The following is a 22,414-nucleotide window of genomic DNA, read 5'->3' as shown; positions in this document are numbered from 1 at the left end:
TCTTTTATCAATGGGGCCTCTCGTGCAGGATGCCGACTCCATGTAGCTCCGCCCCGTCACATGCCGATTCCAGCCAATCAGGAGGCTGGAATCGGCAATGGACCGCACAGAAGCCCTGTGGTCCACCGAGTGAGAAGATCCCCGCGGCCATCTTCATCAGGTAAGTAAGAAGTCACCGGAGCGCGGGGATTCAGGTAAGCGCTCTCCGGTGTTCTTTTTTAACCCCTGCATCGGGGTTGTCTCGCGCCGAACGGGATGGGGGGGGGGGGGAGGGGTTGAAGAAAAAAAAAAAAAACCGTTTCGGCGCGGGACAACCCCTTTAAACTCCTCAATGGATTTTGCCATCACCACGTCCTCAGGCAGAGAGTTCCATAGTCTGACTGCTCTTACAGTGAAGAACCCCCTTCTGTGTTGGGGGGTGCATAATGGAATCTGGAGGGACCCCATGATAGTGCAGTTGGGTCCTGCGTGTGCAGAATCTGGCACTTCCGGCTTTACCCTTGTTTGGCACTAGGTCAGAGGCAAACAACGGACTGTCAGTACGCTAGCATGAACACAACTGTGTCCAGCCTAGGCAATTGATGAATGTTGGTTAGACACCCTTAACTTGCAATTACTGGTTTAAGCATTTGCAACACTTTTTGGTGTTGTGTACAGGACGTTTATGGCATGTTGGTTATATTTGCGGTATTTACTGTAGTCACTATCCTGAGTAGATAGTTTAGGCTGTATATCGCTATTCATCGTATTACACAACTTTATACAGTGGATGATGACAAATCCCTACTAATGACAGTAAGCTCCAATTCATTAGAAAATCTGTAATTCAATTCTATTTTCACAGATGAGGATAAGGACATTAATCCTGGTCTGCTCAGAAGTCCTCCCCTCTCCGAAGCTGTCCAGGATAGTCTCACTATACGTCTCATTACATATTTATGGGATATAATCGAGTCTAGGAGCTCTCTGCACCGTCAGGGGATTATCTGACTGTATTTAGGGGATAATAAGCCATCCCTTAGAAATAGACTAATGATAAGTGCAGTAAGCCACATTTCTGTATACGCGGAAAATGGATTACACGTTCATGTCGTGATACTATTACATTAGTAGTAAGGCTGAGTGGAGAACATTGTAACAAGTTGTCTGGAAGTTTCGGCGTAACCGGTAATGTTCATCGCAACGGCCTTTCTAGCAAATGCCAGGGAGCCAGTTCAGATCTGCGCTTTAAAAAAGCTGTACCACCAAAAGTAGTTGTTCCACCAAAAGTGATTATCTCTTATCCACAGGATAGCTGATTGTTGCAGGGTCCTTGTTTGGGACCAAGCCAATTACAAGAACGAATGAAATGATTCGTGTACCACCCCTCCATTCTCTTTTGATGTAACCCCTCCATTCTCTTTTAATGGAGTGGTGGTACACGTGTACCACCACTCCATTCTCTTTTGATGGAACCCTTCCATTCTCTTTTGATGGAACCCTTCCATTCTCTTTTGATGGAACCCTTCCATTCTCTTTTGATGGAACCCTTCCATTCTCTTTTGATGGAACCCTTCCATTCTCTTTTGATGGAACCCTTCCATTCTCTTTTGATGGAACCCTTCCATTCTCTTTTGATGGAACCCTTCCATTCTCTTTTGATGGAACCCCTCCATTCTCTTTTGATGGAACCCCTCCATTGTCTTTTGATGGAACCCCTCCATTGTCTTTTGACGGAACCGCCGGTGATAGCCAAGCACCGGAACTCCGCTATCTCATGCAGTCTCCATGCTCAGTGGCCAATCCAATTATTTGCTGGCCTTCAAGACCCCTGTTCTTGCGATCAATGGAATTCCAAGATGTCAGACTCCCATCGATGAGCTAATTCTTCCCTTCCCTGTGGATAGGGGATAACGTCTTCTCATGGGACCACCACCAAAATGGTCAATGTTGTGCTGAAGACATTCTGCAGCAATTTCCTCCCCATGTGATTATAGCCTAAGGTGGTTTTCACACAGGGTGGATTTGCTGCAGGTTTTCCGTCTGGATTCTCCATCCAAAAAAATCCACAGTATTTACAGTAGCAGCAAAGGGGAGGAGATTTTCAAAAAATCTGCACGAAATTCTGCTTCGGACTCAAATGGAGCGGACAGCAAATTCCGCTCCATGTGGACATGGCCTAAGAGACGTTATTTCCCAGGGAACGACTTTCATTATTGTAGATGAGTTATTATGGTTGCTGTAACTTTCCGTATTTCATTGCATAGTCGATGAATGTCTTTTACCTTCCATGTTTTCATTCGGCCCAAGATGCCATGTTTTTCTGCATTCGGATGCTCCAAGTAATGTAAATGACCCGTCCTCCAGCACCCCTCCGAACCTTTCATCTCTCACCAGCCGGGCCCCTCTGAGTCCTGAGCGGTGTTTGCACTTACCCCTCTGCGTCCTTATAATGATAAAATTACAATCATATGTTTATGTAAGAGATAGGGTTTCATTTATAATTAAAATTTGGCTTTGAATAAAAGATTAACAATTAATCGACATTGAACAGTGTCCTAGAAAATAAAGTGCAGACATGTGCTCTGAATTAAAATTGCAGGCACACATCGTTCCCATTGTGGTACAGTGCGGGTAATTGAGGTCAGACATGAAGAACCCCACCCTGAGATGCTCTTTCTGTGTAGGTCTATTTAATATGAAGGCAAGGTTGTCTACGGAGTTTAGACTATTCCGATGTTGCATGAATAGGTAGCGAGATGATGGAGTGCGCCATTTAAACCCCCAATTTGTATGACACTCGGGGATATTCGATTTAAAGGGGCAGTAAGACTGAAACCAAAAACAAGACTTATGGCAGAACTTTAGAACTTGCTGATTGGTGGAGGGGTCTCATCAGTAAAGCCCCTGCCCATCCTATGTTCCCCGTCCTCGTCACTCTGGGCTTATAGCACTCTCAGCAGTGAGGAGGAGAGGTGACTGATTGAGGTGCAAGTGCGCTGACGCTCCATTCACGTTTAGTGGGAATGCGGAGATAGACGAGTGGCAAACACTCAAGTACTTCTGTCAACCCCATGGAAATGAATGGAGCGCCAACTGCCCATGTTTGGCCAGATCTCCATTCATTCTGACAAAAGCGGAAAAGCGACCCCACAGTGATGGGCATTAAGGAACCTAGGACCCCCTTTCTCGAGATCAGCTTGGGGCTCAGCTGTGAAACCAGCACTAATTAGCAGGGCAGGGGATAACTTGTGATCCCGGTGCGACCCCTTTTAAGAGGAGCAAGTCTGTTAACACATTTGGTGCAGGTCTGACCAGTCTGTGTGACCGACTGTGAAATCTATACCAGCTATATTCTGACATAGATTTCCACTATAACTTGCACCGGTCGGTATAGTCCGTCTTGGCAGGATGTGGGAGATGGCCTCTTTTTTTAAGAAAAGTGCTAGGCGCAAAAGTCAAAGTTGCAAGTTTTTGCACGGGTAAAAAAAACTGATGTAATCAGTCACAAAATGTATTCTGACCGGCGTTTCATATGTTAGTCTTCATCCGCAGCCCACTGCTGGAAGTTGTAGCACATACATAGATTCAACGCATCTCAGGCCATTTGTGCCGCAAGAACCTGAGATCTGTATCACCTATGAGCTGTGGTATATTCTCACTATAATTTACACTAGTTCCAGGTGTAAAGTAAAAATGTTTGACCGCAGGCAACCGGGCGCCTTCCTAGTAACTCCTGTCCATTAAAAAAAAAAGTATCGAGTGGCACAGAAAAGCCAAAAAGCCAGAATTTTTTGTGCAACTACGTCTTTTGCAAAGGAATGAAGTTTTTATGCCACAATTGTGGTGCACGGCGGTCCTAAATTCCCTTTCATAGTGTAATAAAGTTATGGTCAGAAATGCTCATTTCTTGGACCCCCCCAATGTGTGGAGCGACGGATGCACAGAGGCATGAATATGGCTTACCCATACGGCTGGTCCATGCACAGGATGGAAGTGTCAGCTCTTCCGTCTTTTTAGATACATTCCTGGTTTGGCTGAAAAAGCTGCGAAAACTGTATTTGTGTTTCCAGCCATGAGTACAGAATACTTCTCCGGCCTCCCAGCCCTACCTGCACCAGGTGAAGCAGTCTGTAGGGGGGCATTCCAATTTGGCCCTTGAGTTACTATAAAGAACGCTTTTCTAGAAAGTGATATATTGAACTCATGATGAATACGGTCACATTGGTATTTACAGTAGGTTTACGTTGTCCTTTATGGGTTTGAATAGTCTGATTTGCTATAGTGCCCAGTAACAGGTCTGTCCGGTTTTGGCCTTTTAAGTCAATGGGATCTGTAGGGTTTCTTTACAAAATGGGGAAAAAAGACCTGTCATAAGACATTAGTGTAAGTTATGCATTAACAGCGGTTAAATGGACACTCTAGTACTGAACCAACACCCACAATCACATTACATCCACATTCGATATTAAGCAATTGTACATCGGATATTTTAGTTTCCTCCAATTTTGCATGCTGCACATGGATTTTGTATACATCACTCACATCAGTGCGTTTAGACTTAAAGCATGCCTAATAGAGATGAGCGAACGTACTCGTTTAGGGCTATTTCGCAATCGAGCATCGCTTTTTGTCGCGTAACTGCCTACTCGGGCGAAAAGATTCGGCGGGCGCCGGGGGGTGGCAGAGGGGAGTGGGGGGGAGAGAGAGACAGAGAGAGCTCCCACCTGTTCCCCACTGCTTACCCCCTGCTCCACCACACGAGTGTGCAGGAAGAATAGATTTCCCATAGGATGCTATGGACGGTATTTGCTTCGGATCTGCGGTCTGGACGTTCACCGCGGATACCACAGCAATAATCCGTTCGAGTGCAGGCGGGTAATAGAGTGGTGAAACTTAAAAAATGTAATGAAAGCACATTACAAAATTGAGCCACACACAGGTTGTTAGATGACACAGGCATATGTAAACCCTGCGTGCAGCATTTTACTGCGTGCAGAGCCACGTTTTTATGTATTTTTGTGTTTGTATACTATTTTACTGTATTTTTTTGCACAGTAACAACGCAGACAAGCAAGCTGATGTCAAAACGTTTTTTTTTTCTTTCTCTCCCGGTGGCATAGTAACCTGCTTAAAAAACGCAGTATTACGTCGGCAATTGCATATTTTCCACGTTTTTACGCACTCCATTCATTTCAATGGTGATTTAGTGTATGAAATCCGCACTGCGATGCAGAAAATCGGAAAGACAGCGTGAGATTTTGTGGGCATGACGTACGCAGTACAACAACACTAGTGTGACAGGCCCCATTGTAATAACTGGAGTTTTAGTGTCCTGCACTATGCCCTCACATAATACGCTGTAAGACCACTCTTGTGTGAGAGTGCCCGAAGTTGTCTGAAAAGTTAGATACGCTTTAAAGTTAGCACTGACATTTTACAGTACCGTCAGTTGAAAAAGCAAAATCTACTGCGATCTGCAACAAATATGCTACATGCGAACATAACCAAAGGTGCTCAAAACACACCTTCAACAGCTTTTTGCCCCCAACACCCCCGAACACATGACCCTTCGGCTCGGCCAAGCATTCATGTGTTTAGGGGGTTAAGCCAAAACTTGACAACTCTGGTGGCGACTTATCTCCAGGGGAACTAAAGGATTAAGCATCAAAATTTAATGCACCCAATCCATTATCTGTCAGGGAAAGGTTCAGACCGTTGTCTAGCCCGAACTATGGGCGAGAGATGGTAGAATTCAAACACATAGTGGTCTTCGACACTCCTACTGAAGTCAACGGAGCGTAGGGGTGCATGTTCTGCTTCTGCTGCCCACACTTCAGGAAGTGCTTGGGCTACAATTTTGGGATCAGTAGGGTTCAAGCAGTTGGACCCCAACCTATCAGTGTGCAGTACAGTACACCAGAGGCGTAACCTGAAGCTTCTGGGCCCTAATGCAAAACCTGTAATGGGCCCCCGAACTATAATGCTTTATTCATAGTACTGGGCTCCCTATATGGAGAAGAGAGGCCTTATGGGCCCCTTAAGGCTCCTGGGCCCGGGTGCAACCGCATTCCCGGCATCCTCTATAGTTACGCCCCTGCAGTACACCATTGCCACTGATCTGCCATCTAGATAGACTTATGCCACAGCTATAATAATAAAACACCATGTGGACATCTGGCACACTCTGCACTTCGACCATCATGTCAGTGTTTTTATTTTTCCAAGTTTCGTCTTAAATTTCAACATCCTCTAAACAACTGAAGTAACTTTTTCCCATTTTGCCATGATGCCAGTAACCTCCCCTTCCTCGTATCGCATGTAGATCTGATCTTTTTTTCAGCCTATTCTTTTTCACCCTTACTATGTTTTTTTATATACATCTATAGGTGTCAACCTTCTACGCTTTGAACTGCATTCTTTTAACCTTTCGTTTTCCTTCATCTTGGTGGAACAAAAGTTAATTTTAGTGTCGGTTTGCAGCTTGAAAACATTTTTGGTCTACCATAGATTTTCACGTAATGCAGAACTGAGTTAGGTTTGCTTGACTGTCTGTGGTTCTGCATTTTGTTTGTAGTCATTTCCTGTAGACCTTTTAAAGAGAGAAGGTTGTTTGAGGAAGTGATAGTTCATATAGGTTGGTGCTTCACCAATGCTAAGAGAGGACGTGGGTTCAAGGCATATTTTAGGTGCTCGTATTTGCTTCTTGCGTTTGGCACAGCACAGATCTCTGTAACACTCTAAAGCTGGTTATTTCCTACAGCCACATAGAACATAATGTCCTCGGACCCTTTAGTGAGTAACCTCTACATTACTGAACAGCCATTAACATAAAAGCAATAGTATGGAGCAGGTAAAAGCATTCAGAAAGAAGAGACTTTCACGTCATGTGGTCATTGGAAGATCCATGTCAGTACCAGTTGGCGTGGACCCTGACACAGAAAGTAATGGATTACATGATTATCATTGGCATTATTGTTTAAGGATAAAGCCAGCTTTTCTCCGGCGTCCCTTCTTTGGCAAAAATGTTGGAGAAAGAAGGAGCGAGTTGGTTTCAAGTTATGAGAAGCAGCCTCACCAACATCTAGTTTCTCAACAAGGTGAGCCAGAACCTGAGTTTATCTTCACACGCAGACTTTTTCCTGACCACCTAACTTCCAGTTTAAGATCATCTCGGGAAATAAACGAAGGTACATCACTTGTTGCCGGACTAGTCAAGAGGGTTACTTTTGAAAGGTCATCATCTGAACCGTATGGTCCACCATCATGGACAAGCAGCCACAGACCTCCTTCTGTAAGGAGAATTAATTCTTTGGATTCTGGTCAACATGGATTCTTTCATCGTCGAATGTTTTCTGCCATTTCCAGTGGCTTTTCTAGGATAATTCGCTCAACCAGAGACATACCAGCATCTATTGAAGAGGAGGAAGGTAGGCAAGAGCATCATATATGACCAATTGAACCAGTAGCAAGTAGTTTTACGGGTTCTGATATAACAATCTTTTATAATTGACTGACGTTGGCCAGAGAAGGGAGACACTATAAGGGGAGAAACTAGACTTACCATGTGTTGCTGGGTCACCAGTTGACCTCAGTGCATATGTAATACTAAAGAATATTGAAGCTTTGTATGGTCTCTGAATTCTTTTGTCATTCCTCAATAACCTCACAAGATCTTTCAGGAAGCCAAACATAAAATTCCGAAACTGTTCCTAAATGTAGACTAGGCCCTTATACTTAATGGGATATTCTATACCTAAGTCAATAAGCTTTGTGGTTTTGGCCATATATGTCGATGGTCTTCCTAATGACCGGTTGTCATTTATAAATCGTCTGTAGTTGACTCATCATAATCTTAACGGTAGTCTTAAATTTGCCATAAGTTCTGACATGTATAATTACACATTTAACAAAACCAAAACGAGTATTTTACAAAAGAATGAATTCCGTTACCAGGAATTGAGCTTATGAAATAGGAGGTTGAGGTCTTGTGCTGTTTGGCAGATTATTTGAGGTAAGGCAGGGCTGGACAAGTCCTAGCAGCCAGATAGCCAATACATCTAGAATTTTGATATTGACAGATATCATTTTGGTTAGGTTTCTATTCGTACAAATAACAGTTATTCTCTGGCTACTAAGAAAGTCAAATTTGCCCCTGGACTGGTTGTCTCCTCATAAAAAACCCTTCTGTAATTAAAGCTGGCATCATGATCTGCTGATCTTCACAAATGAACCTCCCCGATCACTGGCAAAAGCTCTGATGGCCCCTGCAAGGGAAAAATAATACTGCATGATAACCATTGAAATGCATGACCAGCCATAAATGCGTAGGGCGGTCTGGTGTAACAGAGATGAAAGATACTGATATTCGTACTGACTAATTAAGAACGGTCCAAGGAAGCTCTTTCTGTGCCATCTTTATAGGGCATATGAAAATGCTTTGTACTAATTGATCAACCACAGAGGACCTATCGTGGCGAAGTCAGCTCTGCTGACACTTCTTTGCTGACTCTCTCACCGTTTTCCTTTCCTTTATACTTGGCCCGTTATCCCTTATGGGCTTTTCTTAGATATGGCTTTTGGCTATTCCAATCTGTTATGGGTGATTCCCACTGCTCACCGTCAATGGATGACGATAGACTTGATTATTGCTTTTATGTCACCCATTGACAATGAGCGGAGAGAGGACCACCCACTTGACAAGATTCACCGCACCTAGAGCCAGATCTAAGAAGAGACCATACAGGGAAATATGGGGGAAATATCAAGAAAAGAGGCGGCGGTGTCAGCGGGGCTATGGCTATAGAGCTATGCAGCCAGGCCTGCTGACTTTACCAAATGATAGGTCCTTTATAACTGAGCTAAGGGCCCATTCAGACAGGCGTATGTGAATTGCGCGTGTAATTCTCATGCACAACTCATATCAGGTAGCACATACTCATATCTGTGTGCTGTTCGGGGGAAGTGGACATTGCATGTCCTGCTCTCATCCATTATACGGAACAGAATAGGTTATGCAGCAGGTCTCTCCCCCCCCCCACCCCCCCACCTCCGTGGACCATCGGTCCGTTTTGAAAAAGTGCCCTTGTGCAGAGTTGGCTATAGTGGATTCGGCTGCTGTCCGTAAAATACACGGATGGGATTGGCCTTTAAAGATTTTGTCCGTTACTGGCTGCTAATCTATATCCCAACAGGTAACTATAATTCAATGTCTAATTTAATATAAGTAGTTAAAACAAAATGATTAATTAGTCGGGTGCAGTGCTGCCAGCTTAATGCCATTTCGTAATGAGAATGCGTTTGAGTCATGATGATCCTCTAAGTAAATGCTTGTATATTTTACAGAGGCCATTGGATTCCTTTCAAAACTTTCTCTAGATCTACAAATGACTATTGATTGCGGCCGCTCTGTACATCTTTTCAATGAATGCACTTGAAAAAGTCAGCGTATCACAAAAAGACAACGCGGAGATGCAAAATAGGAACATTCTGTTACAGTAACAAGAATTTATAAGACAACAGCAGTAAAAATTGGGTTCCATGTTTGCTCAGTGGTTAACGCCGTTGTCTCGCTAGACGTCTCGGTTTTAATTGCTCTAATGACAACATCTGTACGGAATGTGTTCTTCCCGTGTTTGCGTAGGTTTTCCTCCAGGTTCTCTGGTTTTCTTCCACATTCCAAAAACATTCTGGTAACTTCCTATTTGCCTTAGTGTGTGTGTCTGAGATAAAAAACTAGCCTGTGAGCCCCATTTGTGACGGAAACTTACGTGAATGAAGACAACTTTAGTGCAGCCCGTGGAATATGTTACTTCTGTATAGGCAGTATGAATAAATCTGATTACAACGTTCTGTAAACCCATGTCTAAAAGCGATTCGTGAGGACCAGATCTACATGGGCGGCCGAATAGTAAAGAGCAAAAATGATGGACTTGATGATCCCCGATTATAGGCAACATCGTGGCCTATGACTTGGCAGATCTTGTTTTCGTAGTGTCTGCATCACTTCACTTCTTACTGCTTTTAGTTATGTTGGCAACTTTTTGGGGAACTCCACGACGTGGTCAAGTTATTACACAACCATCAGCTTGTCTCACAGATTTCCCATTGGGATAAGACTTGGTGATGTCCTTATTGTCACTACTAGTCTTTTTTGTCATAGTGACTCTCTGAGACGTAATTGCAAAAATACCACCTATAGATCTGCCATTACTAAATCGGTTTTTCATGTTTGGCTTCTGCCCACACAGCTCTTCAAAAGTTTGTCCTATCGGGATGAAAAAGTAGTCTACTTTCACTACTTATCCCTACACGGATACAAATGTTCCATTGTCGAGTGCATTCCTAGATTTGCTAGGACGACCAGGTAGTTAAGCGGCTTTTCAGTCCTGGAGGCAGTTACATTACCAGCTGTTGGTGTTCTGTGCCGAAGTCCCTGCTATAGGCTGGTTCCAGGCCCCATTTTTAGTCATTCAAGATGGCTGACGCAAACTTTGAACGATCTAATCCTCACAGTGCATTGGTAGCGTTAGACTACCAATACATGCTGTTGGATTGCCAGTGTTGCTCACGTGGTCAGTGCCAGCCAATTAGAAAGTAGTGTGCAGTAGGTAGTTAGAAAATTGCGGAGGCGTTCTTGGACATCCGAAGACAGGGCCGTGAACAGACCGATGCGAGGGACAATGGCATAGAAGAACGGCAGATCATAGAACACATACACCCTGAAGTCCCGGGTCAGAATTTTGTCCTGGGACTTGGACAATCACTTGAACTTCAGTCTTGCAGTGAAGTGGCTGAACATGTTAAAAGGGTTGTCCGCTTACTGCACAATAATTCCCCTATACCACCAACTGTTCCTAAATTAAAAAAGGATCAGTAGTTACCCGTCTTCTGATGCCATGATCCAGCGCTACAGCCCTACTTTGGTCCCAACACTTGACAGGGGATGATAGCGGAAGTCACCTGACCTCTGCAGCCAATCGGAGGCTGCAGCTTCACTGTTCTAAACTCTTGGCATCATGGCGCCCACGATGTGAACGCTGATGCCAGGAGAACAGGTAGTACTGTTACAGCCTCTGATTGGCTGCTGTGGTCACATGACTTCAGTTGACCGTATCTTTCAAAACAAAGGCAGCGACCACAGTTGGTTGTATAATAGAGTTGTCTGGCAACCGGACAACACCTTTAACTAATTCCTACGATCCTGTGGTACCGGATACATACTAGCCCTTAAGTAAAGCAGTGAAAGTGGCAGAACATGGCATGGGTGGTGGCATGGGCGTAATCTACTAATTTAAGAGTCATGCCTGTATAGGACATATTGTAGACAGACTTTACCCGCGCGGAGGAAGTGGCCAAAGGTAAGCTACCGCTTTAAATTATCCCATTGCTCAAATCTAGTACTACATAGCAGATCAAAAGGCCGAAAGGAATGGTGGGTTTATCCAAGATCACAGCAATTATTTAGTGCATGTCGTAATTACTTGTAAACAAAAACTTTTAATCCAGGCTCATTGCAAAGTGCATTACCAGCTGTCACAGATGCCACTTCAGCGTGTGGGGCCATTGCATCTTTAATGCATGAAGATATAATTCTGATTGAACAGCCTGATAATGACTTTCTGCTTTCCACCGCTAATTAGCGAGACTTCTCCAAGCATCGCTTCCATTCTTGTCATATTAGTTTTAATAGGCTACCATCCGTACAAATCCTCCGCCTGCCTGAGGATGGAGATGCCCGTGGGTGACATAAACCTTGCATTTTGGCCTCTCCTGCCCCTTTCCATAGTCAATAATGTGAACCGTTTTAAAAACTGTGTGTATTTTGATGCCACGGCACTTTGTGGATTCAGGGCTCTGGGTTCCTTGGGGCGAGGAGATAATTGGAGATGTAGGAGCTCATTAAAGAGTTCTGCACTAGTAATTGTTTGCCAAAGACAGATCTCTAGGTGTTGAAGAGGGCACAGATGATGCCACATTTTCCTAAAACAAAGAAGCAGCCGGCAAACCTAAAATCTGCTCTTAATTGGCGGTTTTAATTGATTTTTTTTTTTCCTTATAAAGCGACCCTCCGGTTCATAATTAAAAAATACATAAATCATTATACATGTCGAATGTATAGTTGCCATACCTGGTGCCATCCTATACTATATGTGTTATTGGTAAGGCAGCAATCCAAGTAACAGCAGATAGAATACAAGTGCATGGAGAAAAACAAGCACTTCTGGAATGAATGAAACCACACTTTCATTCCATCCAACTTTACAAACACTTTATATGTGTATTGTGCATTGCCCCCCCCCCCCCTCCCAGCATCCAAGCCAGCATGCATATCTGCCGTTCTTAAAAGTTTGAACTAAACTTTGCTGTGACGTACAGGAGCAAACATTTTGTTGTTCTAGGACGGTGGTGGCGAACCTATGGCACGCGTGCCAGAGGCGTCACTTAGAGCCTTCCAAGCTCGCACTTGCCACCGTCGGCCGCTCACCACATTAGTAAATACCGGCAGCGGTGCCGCAGCTGTGATGTCAGTGTGCAGCCTGGATCCTCCTCCCCCCTCCTCTGATGTCTCCTACTTGGTTCTGCAAGAACTGGCAGCACGTCACAGTGGAGGGGGGGGGGGGAGATTTTGGGTCTCAGAGGGGGTGGGGGGCGCTATTACTACAGGGACAACTGTGGGATGTCACTATTACTACTGGCTACTGTGGGATGTCACTATTACTACTGGCTACTGTGGGATGTCACTATTACTACCATACTGGCTACTGTGGGATGTCACTATTACCGCTGGGGCCGCTGTGGGATGTCACTATTACTACTAGGGGCCGCTGTGGGATGTCACTATTACTACTAGGGGCCGCTGTGGGATGTCACTATTACTACTAGGGGCCGCTGTGGGATGTCACTATTACTACTAGGGGCCGCTGTGGGATGTCACTATTACTACTAGGGGCCGCTGTGGGATGTCACTATTACTACTTGGCTGATGTGGGATGTTACTATTACTACTGGGGGGGCCACTGTGGGATGTCACTATTATGACTGGGGCCACGGTGCGGTGTCACTATTACCGCTGGGGCCGCTCTGCGGGGTCACTATAACCACTAAAGCCGTTCTGGCTTTAATACTTGCCCCGTCTCCTGTTCCCATGCTGTCCGTGCACCGCTAAAAGTCTGAAAAGTCAGATTTTCGTGCAGCCTTCACCAGGACTCAGCGTGGGAATTGCAGAGGGTAAGTGTATATAAAAAAAAAAAATACATCCCCAACTCCTCATTACCTCCCTGAATAGTACCATAACTTACTTTTATGGTGCTGTTCGAAGGTAAAAAAAAAAAATTGAGAAATGCGGGGGGTGACCTAAACAAAATAGAAGTATCATGGCTGGAGAGCAGGAAAACTGCACCCTGTGGTCAAACGGATCGGTCTTGTGATGGAACTGAATGGTGCCAAATGGACCTCATTGACTATAAGGGGGGTAAGTTCGGTTTCCAGGCGAGCTTCTAGCTTTTTACAGGATGAAGTAGCGCAGCGTTCAGCGATATTTCGTCCTGTGTTTCAACAGAACTCAGATTTTTAACAGAATTTGGCGCTGATGTGAACAAACTGTTTCTATTCTGTACATGGCTGTTGATCCCAAGCTGAAGGCTATATATACACAGTATATACTATATATACACAGTTGGATAGTTTTGCCATTCAGGACTCTAGGCAAGTCAGCTTGCAACCACGGTGGGACTTTTCTTGAGGGTTGGGGATACACTTGTACCCATTCCACACGGTAACACGGTCTGCCCTTCAAATATCATGTTGTGGTGTTTTACCAAATCCTGCGCTACTTTCTGCTTACTGCATCACAAGCCATTACTTATATTTCTTGTAAACTATTAGATTCCGGTCTTGTGACATAAATATTTTTCATCAAAACAAAAAAAAGGAAGTAAATGAATTTTGTGGAAGTTTGTGAGATATTTTCTATCTATTTATAATTCTATTGTTTCTCTTACTGAGAACAACAACTTGATTGTCTGTATCTGTTAAGGCCCTTTTACACGGAACAATATTGTTTAAATGAGCAAAAATGAAGGATAATCGTTGAGTGTAAACGCAGCCAGTTACTAAGCGATGAACAATGAATAATTCGCTTTTTTTATTCGTTCATTCATTTTGTACATTCATAAAAATCATCGTTGGCTTATTCGCTGATCATTCGGTTTAAATACCAGTTGTTCTCAGTCACTTATACCGCGACTAACGAGCCAACGATGTATCTGTCTGAACAGGATGTACGAGCGAACTCTGATAATTTTGGCTCGTTAAAATGAGAAATCTGCAGGTCTGAACGGATCTCTTGGCGATCTACCTGAGTCTTATCTTATTAACATTCTTCATAGACAGCCCATTCTATATGTTCTTTCCACATCATCGTTATCTCACCACATCGCAATTTCTCTTGTGTTAGAACTTATCCAATCCGTTGAGTCAGTTGTGAGACACAATTGAGGTCATCTTATCATCTCGAAGAAAACGTAGCTTTTTATGCCTCGGAGACGGGAAAGGTCTTCCCGTTGCTCACAAGTAAGTCGTCTCCCTCGCGGTGAGATGATTTGCTATGCGTTGTTGCTATAGGAATGACTTTTTTTATCTGTCAACCTCATCTTTGCTAAGCCTATTAATACTTCCCAAGATGATGTATAGCTTTCAACATATATTCATATTCGTGAGAACTATGCGTATACCATTGACCTGCTTACCTGTGGCTTTCCAGATGTTCTACATCTCCAACTCCCAACATGCCCTGGCAGGTAGCTGTAATGGCATGCTAAGAGTTTGGGTGCCTTAACAACTGGCTAGCTGCAGGATATAAGCTTTATAGGCTACACACAGTCCTGCATGATGCTGGAATGAGCATCCTTTAGTATTGCACTGCCCATAGTCCCTTGGCATTGCAAGCACGCATATTTGAAAGTGTGGTCCATTGCATATGGCGGCAATATTATTGTAGTGACGGTACAGTATAGTGATAATCTGAGACACATGCCTACTATCCATGCATGCCCAGTTGAACATGTATGTGTGTTATGTGTAGCAAAGGGCGAAAGCTGCTGCCCAGACACTTCTTCTTGAAGCAGCTTATCTCCCAAGAGCAAAAGGACTGGGCATTTTAAACCAATTGGCTCATCCTTATCTCCCTGACATCTACTTTTTGGAGAGAGTTGGGAGGACCCCAAATACATGAGGGGCCCCTTTTACATGAATTGAATATCGTTCAGATATCGTCACTCGGTTGGGCATATAGGCACCTGACAGCCGTACCAGTAACCATCGCTCCTGTGCCTTACACAGTAGTGATAGTCATTCAACTGAAAACATGGGGAGCGAGTCGAAGATCGTCCAGCCCACCGGCCTCCATTCATAGTAAACGGGAGTCGTTCGCAGATTAAGTTCCTCCCATCTACACTGAGCAAGAAGCCGCTCAACAGTTGTTGTTTTTTCAGTGAGTTGAAATGGAACCTCTAGCTACAACGGAGTGACTGTTGGGGACCATGTGTACACGGGGCGACAGGCTACCGAAATCACTCGTTTGAGCCATTATTCAGGCGACTATCGGCCTTATGCAAATCTACCCTAAGCACAACCAACAATGAACAATAATTTGTTCACTTGTTGCTCGTCCATGTTATGCAAGCATACAAACTAAATGGTAATCGGTCTGTGTAAACAGGCAGTCATTCATCAATGAGCAACTGCCTGTTTACTCTGGAGGCGGAGATTTACAGCACTCTTCACTCTTCGACACGGCAATTTTCTAACTAATGTACACTGCACTGCTCTCTGATTGGCCAAAGTTGCTTGCAAGATGGTCAATCAATAACCATTGTTGGGATTAGGTAGTCTGAAGATTGTGTTAGCCACCTTGATGGCTGAAGAAGAGGCCTGGAATCGATGGATCAGAGGCATGGCCAAGAACAACAATTCATGTCATATGTCCCATCCCTCTATAGTCCTAGGACAGAATTTTGTGCCAAAACCGGAGGGTTGCTTTATTAGGTCCATGACCGTAGTGTACAACATGATATTCACTGTAAACCTCTCATAACTCAGTTCACGGGTTATACTTAACTAAAAGTATCAGGTAGTGAAAGCTGCTTCCCCATAATGAGTATATTCATGGTCTTGCATTTCTCCAGGTTAGGCAGGAAGACAGTACACCTTCTGTTACTGGTTGGCAAGAAGCAGTCCACATGGCTCCTATGTCACCATCGATGTCTAGCCCATCAGGTCCTTCTACTCTGGACCTGGATGAAATACCTGCTGCACGGTCTTGAGAAGTGTGTACGTTTCCTGTTACAGTATGTACAGGTGCACATTATGAAAGGGCCGTGTATTCCTCTGCGGGGTCACATTACTCATGTATGACAGAATCAGGTTGGCTTCCAACGCTCAGTGACTCAGAAATGTTGGTCTTGTGGTTGTAGTTGTGTGTATTTCTTCTCTGAAAGAGGCGTCTGTTCCTTCCCCTCTGACAGCTGGCATTCCTCTGGTAAACGTATCCAGGATCTGTACTGCAACCCTGACAGGTTGATCTCTAGGGTTCACGTGTCAAGTAGGTAGTGTGACGATGGCAGCAGCCCTATGAAAACACGATGCACGTCTACTCATTCATCAAACTACCCTTTAATAGCTGTACCCAGCGGGAAACTGCTTGTTGTGCACAGCCGGGGATGGTGGCATGGCACGGTGCCACATAGTAGCTTTCTTCCCCATTCCCTCGCGCATACTGTTGTTTGGTGATGAAAATTAATTAAGCTCTGTTTGTCGAGTCTCACCGCACTTAGCAACAGGAACGTCTCCACTCAAATGGATTGAAGTGATTTCGCAATTTAATAGATACCTAGTTTCATGTATAGAGCTTCGGGTTTGTGGCACCATAATCTTCAGGCTATTGGGACTTTCTAGTATGGGTATACAGTTGGTTTGGTTTCTTTGGTAAGTTGGCCATAGATGATGTAGCCAAGAGTTTCTCAACAGCTTTGGCTCATGTTCACATGTGCGTTGGAGACCCTGTTGCGAGTCTCCAAAATGGCATTGCAAGCTGATGTGAATATGGCCGAAACAGGGCCCACAATCTTCTTGTCTTGGACTCGTACACACTACGACCGAAATATAAAGAAGCCGATTAGCCTCTGTTTTTGGAGTGTAGTAAGAAGTTGGATAAACCCAAGGAAACCCATACAACTCCATGCACACTTCTGACGGTCAGATTCAAACCCCAAGTCAAGGTTGATTTTAGGATCACAGTTTGAATTCGACTACCATACTGATTTACAGTTTGATCAAATTATTCGTTCACCATTACTATATATATATATATATATATATATATATATATATATATATATATATATATATATATATATATATAATATTAATATAATATAATATAGGACTCACTGCTGTTTAGCATTTTACTACTACAGTTGCAAGAAAAAGTAAGTAAACCCTTTTGGAATTAACTTAATTTCAACCAACAACCCAAAGCAGTCAAGTAAATCTACTAAAGAATGGTTGAAAAAGTGGGTTTGTGTTTTAGAATGGCCAAGTCAGAGTCCTGAGCTTAACCCTATCAAGAAGCTGTGGCATGATCTGAAGAGCGCTCTCCATGCAAGGCATCCCAGAAATATTCATGAACTGAATCACATTTGTAGAGAGGAATGGTTCAAGACTCCTCAACTCTGTGCAAATCATATCTGCACTACAAAAAAATATTTAGTGGAAGTGATTGCTGCTACAGAGATCTACAAGTCATTAAATTCAAGGGTTCATTTACTTTTTCCTCCCTGCACCCTGAAGGTTTTACTCATTGTGCTCAATAAAAGCCATAAACAATACAACTATTAATTTCTATAATTGCGACTTAGGGTACCTTTACACTGAGCAACTATGGTGCAATTAATCACCCAGAAAAGTCATTGAAGAGTGTGAGCGATGGTCGGCTGAAGGTTTTTACACCGAGAGACAATCGTTGATTATTGAGGAGAGAGAGATTCTCAGGCAGATTAGTTCGCAGGTTGTTTAACTATAAATGACTATGCCTTTACACCAGGTGACACTTCATCAACCTGTGACATGATGAGGGAGCTTCCGTTTGTCACCTGGCTGGTGGCCGTGCTTACATGGTATGACGGTCATTCGCAATCGCTTGTTCCAATGATTTTTCAGCCGTTAGCCATCTCATTTAACCCTTTGCAATCCAATTTTGGATTCAGGGTTTCCTAGGGGGCTTTCACTTTCTGTCATTTATACAATGGCGCCATCTGCTTGCTAAAGCCAGTACTGCGGTAGGTGGCATGCTGGAGAGGCCCCCGACAACAGAGCGACATCAGAGCTGTACAGCCTTCAATCAGAATGTCTTTAGACGTCAGACAGTGGATTGGAAAGGGTTAAGGGCTCATTTACACGTCCGTATTTTTGTCTTGTATTACGCGTGTAATATTCGGTGAATAGAAGCCATGGATTTTAATGCATTCATTCACAGTTGTGTATTTTTCACGTAAAATCAATGGGCTTGTGTAAGTACGCAGGAAACCTGCTTATTTATGCAAGAATACTACTTGAGATTTTTGCGTGTGTGTATTAAAAATTCCCAATAGGCTGAAATATGCAGGAAATCGGCGCATTTCAGTCTGAATGTGCTGCGTATTAATGGACTTAAATACACCATACTGTCTTGTAAATGAACTTTAAAGGTAACTTTTACACAAGACAATTATCGCCCAAAGTAATTGGTTGAAACAGCGTTTTTTGCCGATGGTTGTACCGTATACACACAGCCACTGGCAGGGCACTGAGCAAGAAATCGCTCGTTAACCGCTAGTCACTGAAACAAAGCCACTAGTGAAGGTCTATCTGCTCCGTGTAAACAGGAGTTGGCCAGTCTTTGAACAACTGCCTGTTCACTGTGAATGGAGGCGGATGGCCGGAAGAGATCTCTGACTCCCGCTCTGTCTCCAGTCACTGATCAACTATCGCCCCTGAGTGATAAGTCCTCGGGGAGACTGTTGAGCGCCTGATAGTTGCCCTGTGTAAAGGTACCTTTAGATAGGCAATTTTATTAGCAATTGATACAAGTAACTCCAAAGGGTTCACTTACTTTTTCTTGCAACTGTATTTGTAACTACAAAAAGCCTGAATCGTGCCAGTTCATATATATCGGTGAGTATTGACTTTTTAATCCCCCCTCCAACCCTCTTCCCCCCCCCCCCCCAAATGGGAAACGTGTCACTTTGACTCCAAAAGCTGTTACCTACTTCATCATTGTGATGGCTGAAAGCAGAAAGGATGATTTATGGGCTACAAAGTCTTCTCTAGACGTATCTGCTGAATTATGAGATACTAGATCTGCCTGAATCGCCTCCACACTTACTGCAGTATCCTATTTCCCATGCTGCTCGTGGGTCACACCAGCTTTGAAGGCCGTGGGCAACGTGCAAGTCAGAATGCCTTCCTTAACAAGGTGGTTAAATTTAGTTTCGAAGCAAGTGGCACATTCTCTGAATGATAGTCATCTCGTCTGATGGTCTTATCAGTGGGATGCATCTCTGTCACGGGGCTTAGACATAAACCAGCTAGCGGTGACTTCACTGTAGGGTTGAGTCGTGCGGAGACGAAGCTTCGTTGGTTAGGCCTAATTCCTAATAATTACCGTTACCGTGCTGCGCCTTTTATTGTACCGGGATCTGAGAGCCTGAGTCATCGGAGGAGGATTTATTAAGTGAATATTATCAGTTTTGTTGCCCCCTACTGTAAAGGATAAGATTATATGGTAAGCTGATTAAGCGTTCTCCAGTCTGTGCCGTGCGCAGGTAATAAAAGCCTTAGGCTGGCTTCACACACACGGCCAGTGGCCACTTTTGTTGCTTTTTTTAAAGTGTTGCAGACAGATGTTACTTTAAAGTATGTAGCAAAATAAAGTCCACATGTATAGCATTTTTAGTGTTAGTTTTTTGGGTGGGCGTGTGGCGTTTTTAAGGGGAAATTTTTTATTATTATTTTTTATCCAAAGCGCTTCATGCTCTAGGTCGGGGATGGCGAACCTTTTAGAGACCGAGTGCCCAAACTGCAACCCAAAACCCACTTATTTATCGCACAGTGCCAACATGTCAGGGGGCGGGGCTAATCACAACGTAATTATAAAAAGGACAGGGCTGCTTCAAAATAGATGGGGTGCAGATTTTGACTGCTTTTTAGATGCGGAAATGCTTCAGAATTTGCAAAGGAAATTTCTGCTGAGGACATTCTGCAGCATTTCCGCCATATGTAAACATACTCCAGTGGTAACAGTGACACCCCCCCCCCCCTCTCCCCCCACAGCGGCCCAGCGGTAATAGTGAGATACACACACACACCGGCACCAGCAATAATAGTGACATCCCACAGCGGCCCCCAGTAGTGATGGTGGCACCTCACAGCGGCCCCCAGTAGTGATGGTGGCACCTCACAGCGGCCCCCAGTAGTGATGGCGGCACCTCACAGCGGCCCCCAGTAGTGATGGCGGCACCTCACAGCGGCCCCCAGTAGTGATGGCGGCACCTCACAGCGGCCCCCAGTAGTGATGGCGGCACCTCACAGCGGCCCCCAGTAGTGATGGCGGCACCTCACAGCGGCCCCCAGTAGTGATGGCGGCACCTCACAGCGGCCCCCAGTAGTGATGGCGGCACCTCACAGCGGCCCCCAGTAGTGATGGCGGCACCTCACAGCGGCCCCCAGTAGTGATGGCGGCACCTCACAGCGGCCCCCAGTAGTGATGGCGGCACCTCACAGCGGCCCCCAGTAGTGATGGCGGCACCTCACAGCGGCCCCCAGTAGTGATGGCGGCACCTCACAGCGGCCCCCAGTAGTGATGGCGGCACCTCACAGCGGCCCCCAGTAGTGATGGCGGCACCTCACAGCGGCCCCCAGTAGTGATGGCGGCACCTCACAGCGGCCCCCAGTAGAAAGAAAGAAACCCTAAGGCCAGCTTCACACGGACGCATTAGTGCACGCAGTATATTGAGAATAGAATCCATTGATTTTATTGGGTTCGTTCACATGCATGTATTGTTGCCTGCGTTTCAGTCGCACAGAAAAAGTGCAGCATGCTGAATTTTTCTGCGAACCAAAAGTCCCCTTAGAAGTCAATGGGGATGCGCGCAAGATAAACTACAAGATGCGAGAAACACTGCTTCAGTTCACGGGAAAAACACCTGGAACTTATTAGACTAAATAGTCGTTTCAATTGGTGTATTGCACACGGAAAATGTGAAGTAAAATACACCGTTGTCTGCTCAAAAAAAGCAACGTTCATTCTGCAAAAAAGCTACGCTCATGCTTGCGCAAATACGCGTACGCTCGTGTGAAGGGGGCCTTACGGTATGTTCACACACTTTAATTTTGCCATGGATTCAATGCCGATTCCATAGTAAATTTGTGTCCATTTACTTTCATTGGGAATCCACAATGTCTCTTGGTATTTATTGTAGGGATATTTGCATAGGTGCTGATGAACCTCAACATCTGTTGTTGGATGAAGCCACACCTTCCACTCCCTAACCACTTTAGTGGCACGCCCAGAAAATCTCCAGGGCGTGCTGCACTGACCATGCAGTTACACCCCAGAAGATTTCTGTGGACAGCTCTAGTGCTGAAATGTGCAGAGCACTGACCTGTCATCTGAAATCTTCCAGGATTTTTATTTGTAATAAATACTTGCGAGATTAAATTGCATTGTTGACTCATTTAAAAAAAACATGGTAATAATAAATCTGCCACTGAAGGGGTTAAGTTCTGTTCACATCTGTGTTTTAGAGACTTCGGCCTGTGTCACAGTTCTGATCCAAAACGTTGACCAAAATAGCACCGTGTATTGCATTATACTATGCAGTACAATGCCAGGCAGCATGATCAAAACCTGACCAATCCTTTATAGTCTGGTCCTGCTCACGTCTGTGATGGATCTGGTACTTCCTTGATGTTGGTCATTCTACTATTATGATGAAACCAATCAGCAGAAATCAAAAGCTCAGATGTAAAAAGAGCCAAAAGGCCCATTTACACGTAATGATTGTTGCTCAAAATTCACTCAAACAAAGGAAAGTGCACAATAATCGTTAAGTCTAAACGTGACCCGTTCTGCTCACTTCTTGCTATGTCTAAACACTCCTCGCTCCGTGTTGTACACAGAATGTGAAGCGCCGAGTGAGAATTGAACGATTCTCAGTGACGATCTGTCTATATAACCATTCTGTACGAGCGCGAACGAACTAGCGGTGACGTCACTCGCTCATGCGTGTATTCAAACGAGAATCGGCTTGTGTAAAAGGGGCATTACTAAGAAGATTGAAGGCTGAAACGATGGAGTAAATGTATCTAAACTAGTGAAACTGTATTGACAACCAGT

The 22,414-nt window shown here is 44.4% G+C and overlaps 1 protein-coding gene across 4 annotated transcripts in view; it reads left to right on the top strand.

Moving 5' to 3' along the window:
* Window positions 1-22,414, top strand: part of RASAL2 (RAS protein activator like 2) — a 310,978-nt gene that overhangs the window by 105,283 nt on the left and 183,281 nt on the right. Inside the window, exon 1 of one of the 4 annotated variants that reach the window (XM_066597472.1) lies at window positions 7,021-7,409. The exons of the other annotated variants lie outside the window; for them this stretch is intronic. Within the exon in view, the coding sequence (XP_066453569.1) occupies window positions 7,328-7,409 (82 nt within the window). The 5' untranslated portion in view covers window positions 7,021-7,327. Of the gene's footprint in view, window positions 1-7,020; window positions 7,410-22,414 lie in introns of those variants that run through there. 4 annotated transcript variants of the gene reach the window in all.

Source organism: Eleutherodactylus coqui, chromosome 3, assembly GCF_035609145.1.
Source record: "Eleutherodactylus coqui strain aEleCoq1 chromosome 3, aEleCoq1.hap1, whole genome shotgun sequence".
Taxonomy (NCBI): domain Eukaryota; kingdom Metazoa; phylum Chordata; class Amphibia; order Anura; family Eleutherodactylidae; genus Eleutherodactylus; species Eleutherodactylus coqui.
Note: the sequence above shows the minus strand (reverse complement) of the source record. Positions and strands in the feature narration are given on the sequence as shown.